General features: G+C 36.6%; 1 protein-coding gene across 8 annotated transcripts in view; it reads right to left on the bottom strand.

Annotated features, from left to right (window-relative positions):
* Positions 1–20,106, bottom strand: part of MANBA (mannosidase beta) — a 113,468-nt gene that overhangs the window by 25,715 nt on the left and 67,647 nt on the right. For 6 of the 8 annotated variants that reach the window (XM_078445846.2, XM_078445853.2, XM_078445852.2 and 3 more), the window contains 4 exons: positions 17,964–18,081; positions 16,634–16,720; positions 13,170–13,337; positions 3,624–3,842 (listed from right to left, as the gene is read on the bottom strand). In XM_078445846.2, the coding sequence (XP_078301972.2) occupies positions 3,624–3,842; positions 13,170–13,337; positions 16,634–16,720; positions 17,964–18,081 (592 nt within the window). The remainder of the gene's footprint in view (positions 1–3,623; positions 3,843–13,169; positions 13,338–16,633; positions 16,721–17,963; positions 18,082–20,106) is intronic. The other 2 variants (XM_078445847.2, XM_078445848.2) reach the window with 2 other exon arrangements.

A 20,106-nucleotide genomic window follows, 5' to 3' on the forward strand; every position in this document is an offset into this window, starting at 1 on the left:
GTAATATAGGAGTAATAAAAAAAAATAAGGGTAGATCTAAGGTGATAACATTATTTATTACAATTAAAAATACAACGTAACTTCAATGTGTAGAAGCAAATATAGTTGGGTTTAAGTGGCAAAACTGAGGGAGATTTTGAAATTGTCTTAAAATTTTGGGGGGTTACTTGACACAAGTGATAGGCGAGGGGAAACAAAAACTACAGGCACATGATTATTTCAGTAAATGAAGAAAGAACACACTTGACAAAATCCAACACCGTTTTTTTAAAAAATAATTTTTTTAACATTTATTTATTTTTGAGAGACAGAGATGGAGTGTGAGTGGGGAGGGGCAGAGAGAGAGGGAGACACAGAATCTGAAGAGGCTCCAGGCTCTGAGCTGTCAGCACAGAGTCCGACGCGGGGCTCAAACCCACAAACCATGAGACCATGACCTGAGCCTAAGTCAGATACTTAACTGACTGAGCCACCCACATGCCCCACCAATACCCTTTTATGATACAAGCACTCAACCAACTAGGAATAAAAGAGAACTTGCTCAACCTGAAAAAAGGCATCTACAAAAAACTTAGAGTTAACATCTTACTAAACAGTAAAAGACTCAAAGCTTTCTCTCGAAGATAAGCAATGAGACAAAGATGTCTGTTCTCACCATTTCTATTCTACGTTGTACTAGAGGTTCTAGCCAGGGCAATTAGTCAAGAAAAGTTAATAAATGGCATCCATACTGGAAAGGAGGAAGTAGAACTAATTCTATCCACAGATGCTCTTATATATAGAAAACTCTAAAGGATTCACAAAAACTAAAGATAATAAGTTCTGCAAGGTTGCAGAATATAAGTTCAATAAAAAAAAATCAATTGTCTCTTTATATACCAGTAATGAACAATTTGAAAATAAATTAAGAAAATAATTCCATTTACAGAAAGAATAAAACACTTAGGAATAAATTGAACTAAAGAAGTATACACTTTGAACACTGAAACTACAAAATAATGAAAGAAGACATTACATGTTTGTGGATCAGACTTCATATTGTTAGGATGGCAATACTTTGCAAACTGACCTACTGACTCAACACAGACCCTATCAAAATCCCAGCTGACTTTTTTGCAGAAACTGGGAAGGTGATCCTAAAATTGGTACGTCAGTGGAGGGCACTCAGAACAGCCAAAACAATCTTTAAAAGAAGAACAAAGTTGGTGGGCTCACACTTCCTGCTTTCGAAACTTACTACAAAGCTACAGTAAGGATGACAGTGCATACTGGCATAAAAGAGACAGTTCAATTAGAAACAAATTGAGAATCCAGAAATAAACCTTAAAAGTTATGGTTGATTGACTTTGACAAAGGGGTCAAGACAAGCAATGGAGGAAAGAATAATGTTTTCAATAAATGGTGTTTGGATATTTGGATAGCCACATGCAGAAAAAAATGAACCTGGATGCCTACCTCATACCATATAGAATAATTAACTCAAAACAGATCACAGATCTCAATGTAAGAGCTAAAACTAGAAGACAACACGGGAATATAACTTTGTGATCTTAGATTAGAAAATGGTTTCTTAGGGGTGCCTGGGTGGTTCAGTTGGTTAAGCCTCTGACTTTGGCTCAGGTCATGTTTTCATAGTTCGTGGGTTCAAGCCCCACGTTGGACTGTGTGCGGACAGCTCAGAGCCTGGAGCTGCTTCGAATTCTGCGTCTCCCTCTCTCTGCTCCTCCCCTGCTTGCACTCTGTCTGTCTCTCTCTAAGAAATAAATAAACATTTTAAAAACTTAGAAAGAAAGCAAAATACCAAAAGCACAAGAGATAACAGGGAAGATTGATAAGTATTTTTGATAACTTGAAAATTTAAAACTTTTGTGTCTTAAATGAAACCATCAAATAAGTAAAAAGAACATCTACAAATTAAGAGAAAATATTTGCAAATCATATATCTGATATAAAACATACCAATTAAAAAATCAGCAAGGGATGTGAATAGACACTTCTTTAAGGAAAATATACAAACGGCCAACAAGCACATGAAAAGAGGCTCAACATCATTAGCTCTCAAGGAAATGCAAATTTCCAGGGAAATGTGAAAAAGGGGGGGGGGATAAGTGTTGGTAAAGATGTAGAGAAATTGGAACCCTCATACATTTTCTGGTGGGAATGTAAAATGGCACAGCCATTGCAAACTATGGGAAACAGTTTGGCAATTCCTCAGAATGTTAAACAGTTACCATATGACCGGGCAATCCACTCCTAGGTATATACCTAATATAATTGAAAACATATGTTCACCAAAAAAAAATGTATACAGATGTTCACAGCAGCATTATTCATAATAGCCAAAAAAGTGGGAATAACACAAACGTACATCAACTGATGAATGGATAAACATGTGGTATATCCATACGATGGAATATTATTCAGCAATAAAAAAGAATAAAAACTAATACATGCTACAACATGGATGAATCTGGAAAACTTTATGATGAGGGAAAGAAGCCAGCCTACAAAGATAACATATTTTATGATTCCAAAATATGAAATGTGAAAAACAGGCAAACAAATAGACAAACAAAGCAGACTAGTGGTGCCTAGAGCAGGGGAGAAGGGACTGAGAGAGTGGGGAGTGACTACTAGTGGGAACAGAGTTTCTTTGGGGTGATGAAAATGCTCCAAAACTAGGTCGTGGTGATGCTTGCACAACTCTGTGAATATACTGAAAATCATGAAAGCATATACTTCAAATGGGTGCGTTGTATGGTCAGTGAATTATATCTCAATAAAATTCTTCAAAAAAGAATACACACAACTCTGAAATTGAATCCATTTGTGCAACTGAATCTGTAGGAATAAGGAAAGTGAAATGCCATAGTGAAAATCAAATACACCAACATAAAATAAAAAGAGGAGGAAGTGGAGGAGGAAATAGAAGAGGTAAAAGAGGAGATGAAAGAAAAGAAATAATATGACCTGATAACATTAAACAAAAGTTTATTTATCATATTATTTTTTCTTACTGTAGCAAACCATCCAATTCTGAATAGCTATAAATGATAAAACAGGTGTAGGCTAGGGGTGCCTGGGTGGCTCAGCTGGTTAAGCATCTGACTCTTAATTTCAGTTCAGGTCATGATCTCATGGTCCATGAGATTGAGCCCCACGTGAGAATCCCCCCTGCTTGGGATTCTCTCTCTCCCCCTCTCTGCCCCTTCTCACAGACACATGTGTGCTCATGCTCTCTCTCTTTCTCTCTCTCTCTCTCTCAAAATAAGTAAATAAGCTTTAAAAAAAAACAGTTGTAGGATATAGGGAAAATAGCAAGTAAGAGTTACTTTCATGCATGATAAGAAGTCAGGCTTAAGCAACACCTGGTTCCCATTTAATTTTTAAGTATTTGTGAAGGAACATAATTAAAAGCAATATAGAAAAGTATTAACCCCCAAAATGATGACTGCAAGAAATTTAGCTTCCCAAAGTATAAAGAAACAAAAGTTCTATGATCTTCCTAAACTTTCATTTAAATAAGAAGTAGATTTCATTTGACTTTCTGAACCACTGTTGAGAAAGTGACATAGGCCCACAGCCTACCATTTTGAATCATTGGGAAATCAAAAGTGGCTTACCTTTTCTAATGTACTGAAGGAAGGCCAGGACTGATATCCATATTCAGATACAAATCGAGCTTTGGGGAAAATTTTCCAATTCCAGCAATCATTGCTATAGTCATAAAAATGTACGTCACCAAAATTCTCGTCATAGGGGTTGGCAGACAGCCAGCCTTCTTCAATAGATTCGGCCCCATTTGTAGGACTGGATGTGATAAAAGGACGAGTCTTGTCTCTCTGAGTTCAGAAATAAAATGGTTTAAAAGGCATATTCACTCAGTAAAATACAAACCATTTACCTTTTTAAATTAAGTTTTTATTTTAATTCCAACATAGTTAACATACAGTGTAAAATTAGTTTCAGGTGTACACTCTAGTGATGCAACACTTCATTCAACACCACCCAGTGCTCATCATGACAAGTGCACTCCTTAATCCTATCGCTAGTTCATCCATCACCCCACACCCACCTCCCCTCTGGTAACCATCAGTTTGTTCTCTATAGTTAAGAGTCTGTTTCTTGGTTTCTCTCTCTCTCTCTATCTTTCTCTTCTTTTCCTTTACTCATTTTTTTTGGTTTTTTTGTTTGTGTAAACTCCACATAAATGTGAGATCATATGGTATTTGTCTTTCCCTAACTGATTTATTTCACTTAGCATTATACTCTCTAGATCCAGCCACATTGTTGCAAATAGCAAGATTGCATTCTTTCTTATAGCTGAGTAATATTCCATTAATAATGGAATATTGTGTATACACACACACACACACACACACACACACACACCATCTTCTTTACCCACTCATCTATTGCTGGACATTTGGGCTGCTTCCATAATTTGGCTATTGTAAATAATGCTGCTATAAACACAGGGATGCATGTATCCCTTTGAATTAGTGTTTTTGTAATTTGGGGGCAAACATCCAGTAGTGTGATTACTAGATCCTAGGGTAGTTCTATTTTTAGCTTTTTGAGGAAACTCCATACTGTTTTCCACAGTGGCTGCACCAGCTTGCATTCCCAACAACAGTAGGCAAGGGTTCCCTTTTCTTCACATCCTCACCAACACTTTTAGCCATTCTGACAAGAAGGAGATGATGTCTCCTTGTAGGTTTGATTTGCATTTCCCTAATGATGAGTGATGTTCAGCATCTTTTCCCACGTCTGGCCATCTGTATGTCTTCTTTGGAGAAATGTCTGTTTGTGTCAGACCATTTACTTTTTTAAAAAAATATTGTCAAGTCTCTGAAATGCCAAGTGGCTGATAGGAAAAAAAAAAAGAACCATTTGCGTTCTGCATTCAACAACCACCAGCACCTTTCTGCTATTCGCCAATCCTTTATATCCTGTCATTATTAAAACTCAGCTTATTCCTCAGCACCTTCTCCTACTCTTTTCCCATCATGTCATGCCTTTACATTACCTTCTACCAACATGGGTAGTACAAAGTCTAGTGCAGAATTTCTCAACCTTGGCAACACTGACATTTTGGGCTTGATAAGTTTTGGAAAGGGGGCAGGAGGAGAGTGAATGTTTAGCAGCATCGCTGCCCTTCTCCTACTAGATGCCAGTGGTACCCCTACACACACCAAAAAATGTCTACAGACATTGCCAAATGTTCCCCTGTCCCTTGGAGGACAAAATTTCCTCCACTTAAGAAACATAGGTGTAGTGCTTAAGAATAAGAGGCTAAGTTGCAGGATACAAAATTAATACCCAGAAATCAGTAGTGTTTCTATACACTAATAAAATGGCAGAAAAAGAAATTTAAAAACAATACCATTTACAATTACACCAAAAAAAAAAAAAAAAGAATAAAATACCTAGGTATAAACTTAACCAAAGAGGTGAACAATCTCCTCTCTGAAAACTATAAGACACTGGTGAAAGAAACTGGAGATGACCCAAACACATAGAAAGATATTCATGCTCGTGGATTGGAAGAATCAGTATTATTTAAATGTCCATACTACTCAAACCAATCCACAGATTCAATGTATCCCTATCAAAATACCAATAGCATTTTTTACAAAACTAGAACAAATAATACTACAATTTGTATGTAACTACAGAAGATCCCCAAACAGCCAAAGACATCTTGAAAAAGAGAAACAAGGTTTGGAGGTTATAAAAATTCAACTCAAGATACACTACAAAGCTGTAGTAATCAAAATAGTATGGTACTGACATAAAAATCAATACATAGATCAGTGGAACAGAATAGAGAGCCCAGGAATAAACCGACAACTATACAGTCAACTAATATGACAAAAGAGGCAAGAATATGCAGTGGGAAAAAGACAGTCTCCTTAATAAACGGTACTGGGAAAACTGGACAGCTATATGCCAAAGAATTAAACTGTACCACCTTTTAACACAATAAACAAAAATAGACTCGATGGGTATTGAGGAGGGCACCTTTTGGGATGAGCACTGGGTGTTGTATGGAAACCAATTTGACAATAAATTTCATATATTGGAAAAAATAAAATAAAATAAACACACACACACACAAAAAAAACAAAAATAGACTCAAAATGAATTAAATACCTAAATGTGAGGGCTGAAATCATAAAAACCCTAAAAACCATAAAAAACACAGGCAGTAATTTCTCTGACATTAGACATAGCAACATTTTTCTAGATATGCCCCCTCAGGCAAGAAGAACAAAAGCAAAAATAAACTATTTGGAGGACATCAAAAGAAAAAAGCTTTTGCACAGCAAAGGAAGCCATCAACAAAATAAGAAGACAACTTACTGAATGGGAGAAGATACTTGCAAATGATATATCTGATAAGGGGATATATATAAATGTATATCCAAAATATATAAAGAACATATACAACTCAACACCAAAAAAACCAAATAATCCAATTAAAAAATGGGCAGAGGACTTGGACAGACATTTTTCCAAAAAGGACATACAGATGGCCAATGAACACATGAAAACATTCTCAACATCACTCATCATAATGGAAATGCAACCCAAAACTAAAATGAAATACCATTTTACACCTATCAGAATGGATAAAATCAAAAAGACAAGAAACAGGTGTTGACAAGGATATGGGAAAAAAGGTAACCCTTGCATACTGCTGGTAGGAATGTAAATTGGTGCAGCCACAGTGGAAAACAGTATGGAAGTGCTTTGAAAAACTAAATATAGAAATACCATATAATCCAATAAGTCTACTACTGGATATCTACCACCCAAAGAAAAGGAACATACTAATTCAAAAAGATATGTGTGCCTCTGTGTTTATTGCAGCATTATTTACAACAACCAATATATTGAAGCAATCTAAGTGTCCATCAATGGACAAATAGATAAGGAAGATGTCAGATCTATATCTATATCTATATCTATATCTATATCTATATCTATATCTATATCTATATAGTGGAATCTTTTACAGCCAAAAAAAGATGAAATTGTGTCATTTGAGATGGACCCAGAGGGCATTATGGATGGATGCACCTAGAGGATATTATGGTAGGTGAAATAAGTCAGACTGAGAAACACATAATAATATATGATTTTACTCATAGTGGAATCTAAAACAAAAACAAATGAATAAACAAAAAGCAGAATCAGACCTATAAATACACAAAACAAACTGATGGCTGCCAGAAGGGGTTGGGTCAGCAGTTGGGCAAAATGGGAAAAGGGGAGCGGGAGATACAAGTTCCTGGAATGGACAGGTCATGGGAATAAAAGGCACAGCAGGAGAAAAAAAAAAAAAGAAAAGAATAGAGGCTATTGAGTCAGATGGGCTGAGTTTAAATATCATATCAGAACCTTATTATTTTTGGACAGGTCTAAGCCTCAATAGACTTATCTGCAAAATGGGGATAATAACTACTCCTTCATAGGACCACAGTAAATGGTAAATAACCCATGTGTGGAAGATATGGCTAAATGTCCACCAAAATTCATGTTCCCATTTCCATAATACAGAGCTGTTCCTAGGAAGTATTTTCCTAACCAATTTGCACCACTATGGGGCCACATGCCTCATTCGCTTCCTCTTGGAATTATAAGCACCGAGCTGCGAAATGAAAATCCTCAAATATTAAAATCCATTTCTTAAATCCATCAGATATGAAAAATGTAATACCAACACTATGAGAAAAAAGATTATAAAATAAATGTTCTATAAATATTAATTAAAGCTTATACCATCACCATTTGTGGATAAAAAAATTCTTCATGACACATGACTTAGCATATCAGATAAGCTAAAAAAATGTGAACCTAAGTTTTTCATGAATTCTCACTGAAGTTTCTTCACATAAATGAAGAGTCTCATGAACTGAACATATTAGGGTGCCAAAATCACATACTATTCTTTTAAATATGTCCCTTTTTATGTTGGTTCAAGAGATACCCAAATATTTAAAATATCTAATTATAGATCAAAAAAATTATAAAGACAATCAGGTTACTAAATCACATATTAACCATTAAAGCTTTTAAAAGTTTCATCTTTTGAAAAGTTACATTACTACAAAAAATAAAGTGCTGCTTCCTCTCCCTGCAAAAAAAAAAAAGCTAATTTATATTATTATATAATGTTTATGCATGTAGTAAATACAAGTATAATATGCCTATTAGAATGCAGTAATGCAAAAAGAACCACCAGAAGGAAGGGCTCTACAGTGGAGTTGGGAACAAGCTCTTTCCTCTCCCTTTTCCCTTATTTCACCTATGAACATATTCATATATGATATATATCAAGTTCTGTTTTAGCATTTATAATTATAGAATTTTAAATGACACTTTAGACCAGATGGACTTAACAGATAAGCACAGTACATACCATCCAAAAGCAACAGAATACACATTCTTCTCAGGTGCACATTGAACGTTCTCCAATATAGATCATATGTCAGGCCACAAAACAAATCTTAACCAATTTGAGAAGACTGAACTCACATCAGGCAGATTTTTGGACCCCAAGGGTATGAAACTAGAAATCAATTATAAGAAGAAAGCTGGAAAATTGACAAATATGTGATGATTAAGGAATATGCCACGGAACAACAAATGAATCAACAAGGACATCAAAAGAGAAATTAAAACATACCTTGAGACAAATGAAAATGGAAATACAACATACCAAAAATTATGAGATGCAGGAAAAGCAGTTTAAGAGGAAAGATCAGAGAGATAAATGACCATTTCAAGAAACAAAAAAACAAAAATTTCAAATAAAGAAAGAATCTAACTTTACACCTTAATAAACTAGAAAGAGAACAAATGTCACCCAAAGTTAGTAGAAGGAAGGATATAACAAAGATCAAAGGAGAAATAAATGAAATAGAGACTAAAAAGACAATAGAAAAGATCAATGAAACCAAGAACTGGTTCTTTAAAACAGATAAACAACGAGCGCCTGGGTGGCTCAATCAGTTGAATGTCCGACTTCAGCCCAGGTCATGATCTTGCAGTTCAAGAGTTTGAGCCCCACATCAGGCTCTGTGCTGACAGCTCAGAACCTGGAACCTGCTTTGGATTCTCTCTCTCTCTCTCTCTCTCTCTCTCTCTCTCTGTGCCCCTCCCCCACTCACACATTGTGTTTCTCTCTCTCTCACTCAAAAAAACCCAAAAAACAAAAACATTAAAATAAATACATAAATAAATTAATTAATTAATTTAAAAAAAGACAAACAAAATGGCAGAACTTTAGCTAGACTTGCTGAGAAAAAAAAGAGAAATGACTCAAAATCAGAAATGAAAAAGATGTTAAAACTGATACCTCAGAAATACAAAGGATCGTAAGAGACTACTGTGAACAACTATACACCAACAAATTGGACAACCTAGGAGAAATGGATAAATTCCTAAAAACATACAACCTTCCAAAATGGAATCATGAAGAAACAGAAAACATGAACAGGCCAATTAACTAGCAAGGAGATTGCACCAATAATCAAAAACCTCCCAACAAACAACAGTCCAGGACCACACATCTTCACTGGTGAATTCTACCAAACATTCAAAGAAGAATTAATACCAATCTTTCTGAAACTTTTCCAAAAAACAAAAGAGGAGGGAAAACTTCCAAACTCATCTTACAAGGCAAGCATTATCTTGATACCAAAACCAAATAGAGTCACCACAAGAAAATTGCAGGCCAGGGGCGCCTGGGTGGCGCAGTCGGTTAAGCGTCCGACTTCAGCCAGGTCACGATCTCGCGGTCTGTGAGTTCGAGCCCCGCATCAGGCTCTGGGCTGATGGCTCGGAGCCTGGAGCCTGCTTCCGATTCTGTGTCTCCCTCTCTCTCTGCCCCTCCCCCGTTCATGCTCTGTCTCTCTCTGTCCCAAAAATAAATAAAAAACGTTGAAAAAAAAAAAGAAAATTGCAGGCCAATATCCTTGGTGAACATAGATGCAAAAATTCTCAACAAAATATTAACAAAGAAACTCATATAAGTAAAAAAAATCATATATCATGATCAAAAGGAATTTATTCTAGGGATACAAGGACAGTTCAACATCTACAAATCAATCAAGATGATACACCACATCTTGTATCATTAATAAAATGAAGGATAAAAATCATGAACAGGGTGCCTGGGTGACTCAGTTGGTTAAGGGTCTGACTCTTGATCTCAGCTCAGGTCTTGATCTCAGGGGTCATGAGTTCAAGTCACACATTGGCTTCCTTGATGGGTGTGGAGCCTACTTTTAAAAAATCATATTATCATGTCAACAAATGCAGAAAGAGCATTTGACAAAATTCAACATCCATTTATTACAAAAACTCTCAACAAAGTAACTACAGAGGGAACATACCTCCACATAATAAAGGCCATATATGACAAGCCCATAGCTAACATCATACCCAATGGTGAAAAACTCAAAACTTTTCCTTCTAAAATCAGGAACAAGACCAGGATGCCCACTCTCACCATATTTGTTCAACATAGTACTGGAAGTCCTACTCAGAGCAATTACACAAGAGAAAGAAACAGAAGGTATCTTAATTGTAAAGGAAAAAGTAAAGCTGGCACTGTTTGCAGATGACATGATATTATATGTAGAAAATTCTATAGACTTCACAAAAAACTGTTAGAATAAATGAATTCAGTAAAATTTCAGGACACAAAATCAATACACAGACATCTATTGCATTTCTGTACACTAATAATTAACTATTAGAAAGAGAAATTAAGAAAACCATCTTATTCACCACTGCATCAAAAAGAATAAAATATCTAGGAATAAATTTAACCAAGGAAGTGAAAAACTGAAATTATTATTGAAAATTATAAGACACTGAAGAAGACACAAGTAAATGGAAATATATTCTGTGCTCATGGATTAGAAGAACTGATATTGCTAAACTGTCCATACTATTTAAACCTATCTACAGATTCAATGCAATCCCTATCAAAACTGCAAGGAAACAGAATGAATAATCCAAAAATTTTTAGGAAACCACAAAAGACCCAGAATAGTCGAAGCAATCTTGAGAAAGAAGAACAAAGCTGGAGACATCATGCTTTCTGACTTCAAAATACATTATAAAGCAAAATTAAAACATTATGGTATTGTCATAAAAATAGACACATAGATCAATAGAATAGAACAGAGAACCCAGAAATTAAATTCATATATGCATGGTCAATTAATTTATGACAAAGAAGACAAGAATATACAATGGGGAAAGGACAGTCTCTTCAATAAATGGTGTTAGAAAAATTGGACAGTCCCAGGCAAGAGAATGAAACTGAACAACTCTCTTCAATCATGCACAAAAATCAATGCAAAATGGATTAAAGACTTGAATGTAAGATCTGAAATCATAAAACTCCTAGAAGAAAACACAGGTGGTAAGCTCCTTGACATTGGTCTTGGCTTTGATTCTTTGGATTTGACACCAAAACAAAGGCAACAAAAATAAACAAGTGGGACTACATCAAACTAAAAAGGTTCTGCACAGCAAAGAAGACCATCAATAAAATGAAAAAGCAAAATACTGAATGGGAGGAAATATTTCCAAATCATATACCTGCTAACAGGTTAATATCCAAAATACATTAAAGCACTCATACAATTCAATAGCAAAAACCAAACAATTCAACTAAAAAATGAGTTGAGGATCTAAACAAACATTTTTCCAAAAACATACAGATAGCCAATAAGTACATGAAAAGGTGCTTAACTAATCATCACAGAAATGCAAATCAAAACCACAATGAGGGATCACCTCACACCTGTGAGGATGGCTATCATCAAAAAGATAAGAAGGGTGCTTGGATGGCTCAGTCCATTGAGCATCTGGCTCTTGATTCCAGCTCAGGTCATGATCCCAAGTGGTGGGATCAAACCCCATGTTGGCCTCTGCACCGAGTTTGGAGCCTGCTTGGGATTCTCTCTCTTCCTCCCTTTGCTCCTTTCCCCCAGCTCGTGCTCTGTCTCTAATAAAAAAAAAAAATGCTGGAGCACCTGGGTGGCCCAGTCAGTTAAGTAACCAACTCTTGGTTTCAGCTCAGGTCATGATCTCACAGCTTTGTGGGTTCGAACCCTGCATCAGGCTGTCTGCTGGCAGTGCAGAGCCTGCTTGGGATTCTCTCTCTCCCTCTCTCTCTCTGCCCCTCCCCCACTTGTGCTGTCTCTGTCTCTCTCAAAATAAATAAATAAGCTTTAAGAAAAAACTCTCAATATAAATGAGACCCAACATCCATTTTCCTATTACCACAGTCCCCTCTTCTCTCTGTGAGCCTCATCTACTCTACTTATTTTTTTTAAACAAATTTGGCTCCTCTACGCATTTGAGTTTACAATTCTTACCACAGACCAAATTTGCTCATGAATATAAATTTTTAAAGTCTAACTAAAATATTAGCAAACCAAATCTAACACAGACTACAAGAACAAGAAGTTGTAACTAAACAGAGCTTATACTAGAACTAGTTTATTATTAGAAAATTAATTCCCAGGGGTGCCTGGGTGGCTCAGTCGGTTAAGCGTCCGACTTCTTCTCAGGTCATGATCTCGCGGTCTGTGAGTTCGAGCTCCGCGTCGGGCTCTGTGCTGACAGCTCAGAGCGTGGAGCCTGTTTCAGATTCTGTGTCTCCCTCTCTCTGACCCTCCCCCACTCATGCTCTGTCTCTCTCTGTCTCAAAAAGAAAAAAAAAGAAAAAAAAAAAAGAAAATTAATTCCCAGAATTCACCATATTAATATACTGTGGAACAAAAAGAAAGAAAAAAAGAAGTGGCATATCAGTAAACCATCTAAAGTAGAAATTCTCAACCTTTGGGGTTCCTTGGATGGGCTCCAGAAAGAGTCTATGATAATATGCAAGTATAAACACAATATTGGTGTATGTGTGGTGAGTTCCATAGATAAGTTAATTCCTAAAGAAGTCCATAACCCACGAGCCCATTCACATGCTGCAGCATTATAATCCATTCACACGCAGCTCTGTATTAAAATGATAATGTTGAAGGTTGACCTAAAAAAGGACACAAAAGTATACTATACCAATATTCAAACTGATCCACTTTCAAAAGAGTTTCTTAAATTCTACTGCATGAAAAATCATTACTTACTGCCAAAACAATCTGTCGAATATTCTTCACATACAGAACCACATAGTCATTGATGTAGGTATGCAGTTCACTGGTGTGTATATTAAACCAATTCATCATCAGCGCTGCTTCATTTTCATTATTTCCACCCCATATGATGATGGAAGGATGAGATTTCAGTCTCCTGATCTAAAATTTCAAAAAACACAAAATAATTTTCAAATGACCAATATGAAAAAAAAAAACCTCAGAGCTATAATTATTCACAAAAGTATAGCCATTGCATTTCTGCACATAAATTCTTATGTGTCAGAAAACTCATTAGAAAATGGCTTGTAACATTACCTGTAGGGATACATTTTAAGCGATCTCCGATTCTTTTTGCCTAGATTTTATAAACACCAATAAGATGGGGTTCTTCTCCTCTATTGTATAAAAACTGAAGAAAACATAATCCCTTTTATTAAAAAAGAAAAATAAATCAACCTCATCATTATCTGACTTGCCACAAAAAGGTTCTAAGAAATACAAAAGGCAGGAGACATTATATTACAGAGGAGTTTCTCAAGAACAAGTTGGAGTTTTGTGTGAAGAAACAAATGAGGTAGAACAACCACTTCTGCTGAAAGAGGGACTGAGGTTGTCACAGTCTCCCCTGAATTCAGAAAACCACAAAGACAACTAGAGAGGGTTTCACAAAGCAAGTGAGTCCCAGAGATATTCCGTAAGTTAAAGACAAATATACGGAATATTCTAACAGAAAAAGGATTAGGGCATCAAGAGGATAGCTCCAGAAATAACTATCAATGTCATGCCCTGAGAAATCAACTAAGGTTATGCAAGTTACCGAATATATCCAAACATAGAGGAAGAAATCAGCAATCTATCTGAAAATCCTGCCAGCCTTAAGAATTGAACCTGCATGAACTGGGCTCTCTGTGGACCAGCCCTACGTAAAGGTGGAAGGATCCAGTTCTTCTGACACACTAGAAGATGGACTCCAGCAAAAGAAGGTAATGAAATCTCTTTGACAGCGGAGTGAGTCAATGATCAAGAGAAATTCCTTTCGAACTCATTTTAGCAATATAACCTCATTGGTATTTATAACTTCTCTTCCATGTAACACATGGTTACAGTGATGGATCCCAGCTGATGTTCTCCGTGTGGCCTCCATTCAAGATGCTAAGTATCTCCTATACGAAACAGAGATGCATTAAGGATGCATTAAAGAGATTTATCTCATTCTCAAAAATTACAGTCTTGTGTTTTTCTAAACTAGCCTTATAAACACTATTTCCTTTATTTGCCTTTGCGCATCCCCAGGAAGTGAGGGCTGCTACCAACTATGAATGGCATGTTTATGGTGCTACTGAAAACACAAATACTGAAGAGGCAAAAAGCTGCAGTGACTCTGTTCTACACATACCCTTCAAGCTGACCTAGAATTTTGTGGCAAGCTCTGCTTTAAAATTTTAACGAACTCTGCAAAAAAATGTTCTCCTTCTCTTTAATAATACATAAAAGAAAGGAAGGCACACTGATATCATATTTTATTTATTTGTATGAAAAAAGTTTAAAAAACTGAAATGTTTGCAACCTACATAACTATAATTAATATTTCTAAAGTTCATTCATCCATCTATCTATGTTCCTGATAAATAACCCAGCTAGTGGGGATACACAGAGGAACAAGCCCCTGGGCCTCAGGGAGACTACAGTCTTGCAGGGAAAACAAAACATGGAACAAGAAATTCAAAGTGTGATATATGTCACAAAGGGCAAATGATATGATCCAGACTTGCAAATATAGAAAGGCTTTCTTCCCAGAGAAAGTCCTGCTCAAGTGTGCCAGAAAAAAATGAGAGGTCCACAGGGAGAAAGTACTCCAGAGCAAGGATGGCACAGGAAGAGAATGCTTGATGGGGCCAGGAGGCCGGCAGAGACAGGATAGGGCATGATGAGGATCTTTATCTGGAGGGCTCGGAGCAAGGGAGGATTCATTTGTACTTTCTAAATCTTTTTATAAAAAAATAAAACACAGACATAAAAAAAAATTATGACACAGTGAATTATTATAAGGCAATCAGCCTTGTAACCACAAGGTAGACCAAGAAAGAGAAACCCAGAAGCCATCATGCACCCCTTATACTTATTTTTTTAAGTTTATTTATTTTGAGAGTGAGAGAGAGGGAAGGAGAGAGAGTGAGCACAAGTGGGGGAGGGGCAGAGAGAAGGAGAGACAGAATCCCAAGAAGGCTCTGTGCCGTCACCATCAGTGCAGAGCCCGAGGTGGGACTCGAACCCAGGAACCATGAGATCATGACCTGGGCTGAGATAAAGAGTCAGACACTTAACCGACTGAGCCACCCAGGCACCCCCCTCGTGCACTCCTTTTAATTACAATGCTTTCCTCCTTCCAACAGTAACCACTATCTTGAGTATTATACTAATCACTTCCTTGCGTTTCTTTTGGTTTTCCACACAAATGTACATCCACAGACATTATAATGATGAAATCACGGAATTTAACATACTTGATGGATTTCAATCCACTGACGCCCTTATCCTTATTGAGCTCAAATTGTACTGCTATTGGTTGGTGATAACCTTGTCCAAGTTCTTTTTGACATATCTTTGATAGTTTCCTTGTTATCTTATGTCAAAATATTCCGGGATTATCTAGTATATTTCCTGTCTCAGACCCGGAATCAGCCATTTCTCTAAGAAGCACTTTTCTTTTCTTCCCGGACCCTTGGGGTTCAAAGTCCTTTGGCTTCAACACTATTTTGTTTGAGAGATGAGGGAAGTTTGGATCCTCCTACTTCTCTACCATGTTGGCCCCTCCCCCAAAGCCCTTCTCTTCATAGGAAAAATTATTTCAATAAAAGGATACTCAGTATTATTAGGTTGTTCATTGTTTCTAGTCCTTTTCAGTGGACAGAGTTACATTACAATCACTTCCTTGCACTTATAGATCTATAAATATAGGTGTATACATATGGAATGCAGAAGAAATCAAGGAGTCAAGAATCACTTTAACTTTTTGACCTGAGAGTTGCAAAGACCGGCTTTGCCATTTATTGAGGTGAGGAAAACTGCAGGAAAAGCAGGTTTGGAGAAGGTAATGCAAATTTGGTTTGGACATGTTACATTTGAGAGGACTCTGAAGCCTACAAGTAGAAGTGCCAATCAGGCAGCTGGATAGAAGAACTAGGAATTCAAGCAGAGAAGTCAGAGCTGGGGATAAACCTGAGCGTTATCAGCATGTAAGTGATGTTAAAGCTATTAGACCAGGGAAGTCAATTATATGATTGTGATTTTCATGCGATTTAGTGAAGAGAACAACAACCAAAAAAGAAAGAAAAGGAAAAAGAAAAGAAAAGAAAAGAAAAGAAAAGAAAAGAAAAAGAAAAAACAGAGAGTTTTAATAAAAAGCAAAATGAAACATGAGCATTTTCCTTCTTCTTGGAATGGTAATAACATACCTGGTGAGCAACTTCTGTTCTCACTGAATCCAGGAAGCCCTGATCAGTCGGATAAAGAGCACAGGCAAACATAAAATCCTGCCATACCTATCAAATCAAATAAAAGGCAATGAAGCACTTCCATAAATTTTATTACACTGAAAGAAATTCTTCATTTAGAACTTTGGGAATTACCCTTCAGGCAAATGAAAAATCAAGTTAGCCTGATGAGTGGGATCATTTGAGCAATACTGCGATTCAAGCAGTGGGAAAGTCTCTCATAGACTGCACGACCTTCCAGAATTGCACAAAACTGAGGGGGTGGGAATCTGAGAGGAGAAAGTGTTAAGTAGGGAGAAAAGAAAGTGAAGAGAGGGGTATTCAACTCAGGAAACAGTGAGCGTGTTGAGAGGAATATGAAATTCAAAAAAGAACCTCCCCCCTGCCCCTCCACACTGCAATACTCTAATTTTCACTGGGAATTTGATATCGAGAGATGGACCAGACTGTTAAGAAACAGTCTTTGTTTATAAAGGAATTAACTTTTCATGGCCAAAAGGATTGCTACATGGACATTTTCATAATGAAACCACATAAGTTCATTTCTAGGGAGGTTGTTATGACGCGGTGGTTAAAAGCACAGGCCCCAAACCAGTCAACCTGAGTCACAACCTTGATTTCAGGTTATTTAACCTCTCCTCCACGTGTCAGTTTCCTTATCGGTTGTTGGGGATGGAGAACAACAGAAATTACTTCATAGGATAGACATGAATATGAGATAAAATAATAAATGCAGACCACTGGGAACAATGCTTGACATTCAATAAATATGATAGAATATTGTCATATTATGACCATCAGTATTTTCAATATTATTATAATTACTATTCCTCTCTGGAGTGCTTTCTATGTTAGACCTGTAATACTAGAACTAAAAGAATGTATTTCCTTTGCTTAACCCTCACCAATGCAAAACATCCTTGGGATACTTAAATACAATATGAAACATAGCTTTTCTTCATTTATTATTTTTCTTCTCTATAGGTCTTGCTGGATCTCCTTAAAGTAAAACATTTTAATAGATTTAATCATACCCTCATATCACAAAGAAAATTACAAATATATAAATATATAGAATGTCTACCACTTAAAAATAATTACATAATTATGATATTCGCCATCAGCTATGGTTCAGGTCTTGCAAGATGCCATTTATTCCTCTACAAAAAGTGGAATATCATTTCCAGCTCTGAGAAAAGAAGGAACGAGCAATATCACCCACTTAGAACACAGGAGGTCAAAGTGAGGATACAGTAACATATCAACCAATAAAATGCTGTCAGCTACCCACCATTATTCCCAGTTCATCACAGAGTCGATAGAATTCATCTTGCTCATATATTCCTCCTCCCCAAACCCGGAGAGTATTCATGTTAGCATCCACAGCAGACTGCAAAAGGAGCCGTAGCCTATAGAAGAAATTTTAAAAAGCAAATGTTAATTTGGAAATCTGGGGGTGCTAAAAAAAATATTTTAAAAAACGCATCCTGGTTGATAAATACATTTCAAATCTCTGTTAGAAAAACACATTTTGAAATTTTGATGGTTTGGATACAGTGCTAAGTGGAGAAAGTGGAAATTATATACACATTAACTGTAACCACATAAGCAAATCTAGAAAAATTATGGGCTACACCTTTTCTCTGCCTTCTAAATTAACAGTTATTATTATACTGTTTTTAAAATAGTTGTAAAATCTTAGAAAGTATGAGCTAATTTTATATAACCATTGCAAATTATAAGACAAAAATAAAATTTTGCATATTAGTTCCTGGCATGCTTTTTTTTTTAAGGTTATTTATTTGGAGAGAGAACACAAGCAGGGAAGGGAGAGAGGTGGGGGGGTGGGGTGAAGAGGGAATCCCAAGCAGGCTCTGTGCTGTCAGAGTGGGGCTCCATCTCACAAACCATGAGATCATGACCTGAGCCAAAACCAACAGTCGGACGCCCAAACGAGCCACCCAGGCATCCCAGTACCTAGCTTACTTTTATCTTGTTTTTTCAATTCTTCGAGTCCATATCTTCCTCAAATTATGATGGGATTATATCCCAATTAGCCCATCATAAGTTGAAAGTATTGTTAATTAGAAAATGAATTCAATACACCTTAACCTGTTGAACATCCTAGCTTAGCCTAACCTACCTTAGATGTGCTCAGAACACGTACATTAGCCTACAGTTGGGCAAAATCATCTAACACATAGACTAGTTTAGAATAAAGTACTAAATATTTCCTGTAATTTACTGAATACTATAGTGAACGTGAAAAACCAATGGTTACATGGGAACAGAAGGATCGTGAGTGTATCGGTTGATCACCCTCAGTGTCATGTGGCTGACTGGGAGCTGAGGCCGCCACCACGGCCCAGGATCATGAGAGATTACTGTTGGACAGATCACTTGCCCAGGAATAGATCCAAATTTAAAATTCAAAGTATAATTTCTACTGAATGTGTATTACTCTTACACCATGGTAAAGTCAAAAAATCATGCTGAACCATCATAAGTAGGGCACCTGCTATGCTTCTTTCTCTAGTAAGTTTCCTTTCTCATCTTTCCAATTCCTATTCACATGAGCCACAGGAAAATCTAGCAATTAACAGCTACTTTGAGAACATCTACCTGCATTTCCAGAACAGAGCCCAGGGAGGAACCAAGAAGCCCAATAACTAGCTGACCAACGACCCAGAGCATTGTGCTTCAGCAAAGGCATCCATGGGCAGGTTCACTAATTGGCGTAGCTATGGTGAACAGCCACTGCCAAAGCCAGCTAGGAGAGGAACTTTGAAAAGCAAAAGAGGCAGTAAATTATCTGTGTCTATGTCTGGAGAATAATTTCACTTTCATATGAAATTCAAGACGATATACACAGTTCATTTTTGTTTGTTTGCTTGTTTTAACTCTTTTTTTCTTTTTTAAGTTTATATTTAAATTCCAGTTAGGTAACATACAGTGTAATATTAGTTTCAGGAGTAGAATTTTGTGATTCATCACTTAATACAACACCCAGTGCTCATCACAAGTGCCCTCTTTAATACCCATCACCCATTTAACCCATCTCCCACCCACTTCCCTCCATCAACCCTCAGTTTGTTCTCTATAGTTAAGAGTCTGTTTTATGCTTTGCCTCTTTTTTCCCCTCCACTTTCATCCATTTTGTTTCTCAAATTCCACATATGCATGAAATCATACAGTATTGTCTCTGACTGACTTATTTTGCTTAGCAACATATACTCTAGTTCCATCCACGTCATTTCAACTGGGAAGACTTCATTCTTTTTATGGCTCCTTAATATTCCATTATATATATTCCATTATATATATGTACACATACACATACACACACACACACACACACACACACACACACACTTCTTTATCCATTCATCAGTCCATGGACATTTGGGCTCTTTCCATTATTTGGCTATTGTCGA

This window comes from Panthera onca, chromosome B1 (assembly GCF_046562875.1).
Source record: "Panthera onca isolate mPanOnc1 chromosome B1, mPanOnc1 haplotype 2, whole genome shotgun sequence".
Classification (NCBI taxonomy): domain Eukaryota; kingdom Metazoa; phylum Chordata; class Mammalia; order Carnivora; family Felidae; genus Panthera; species Panthera onca.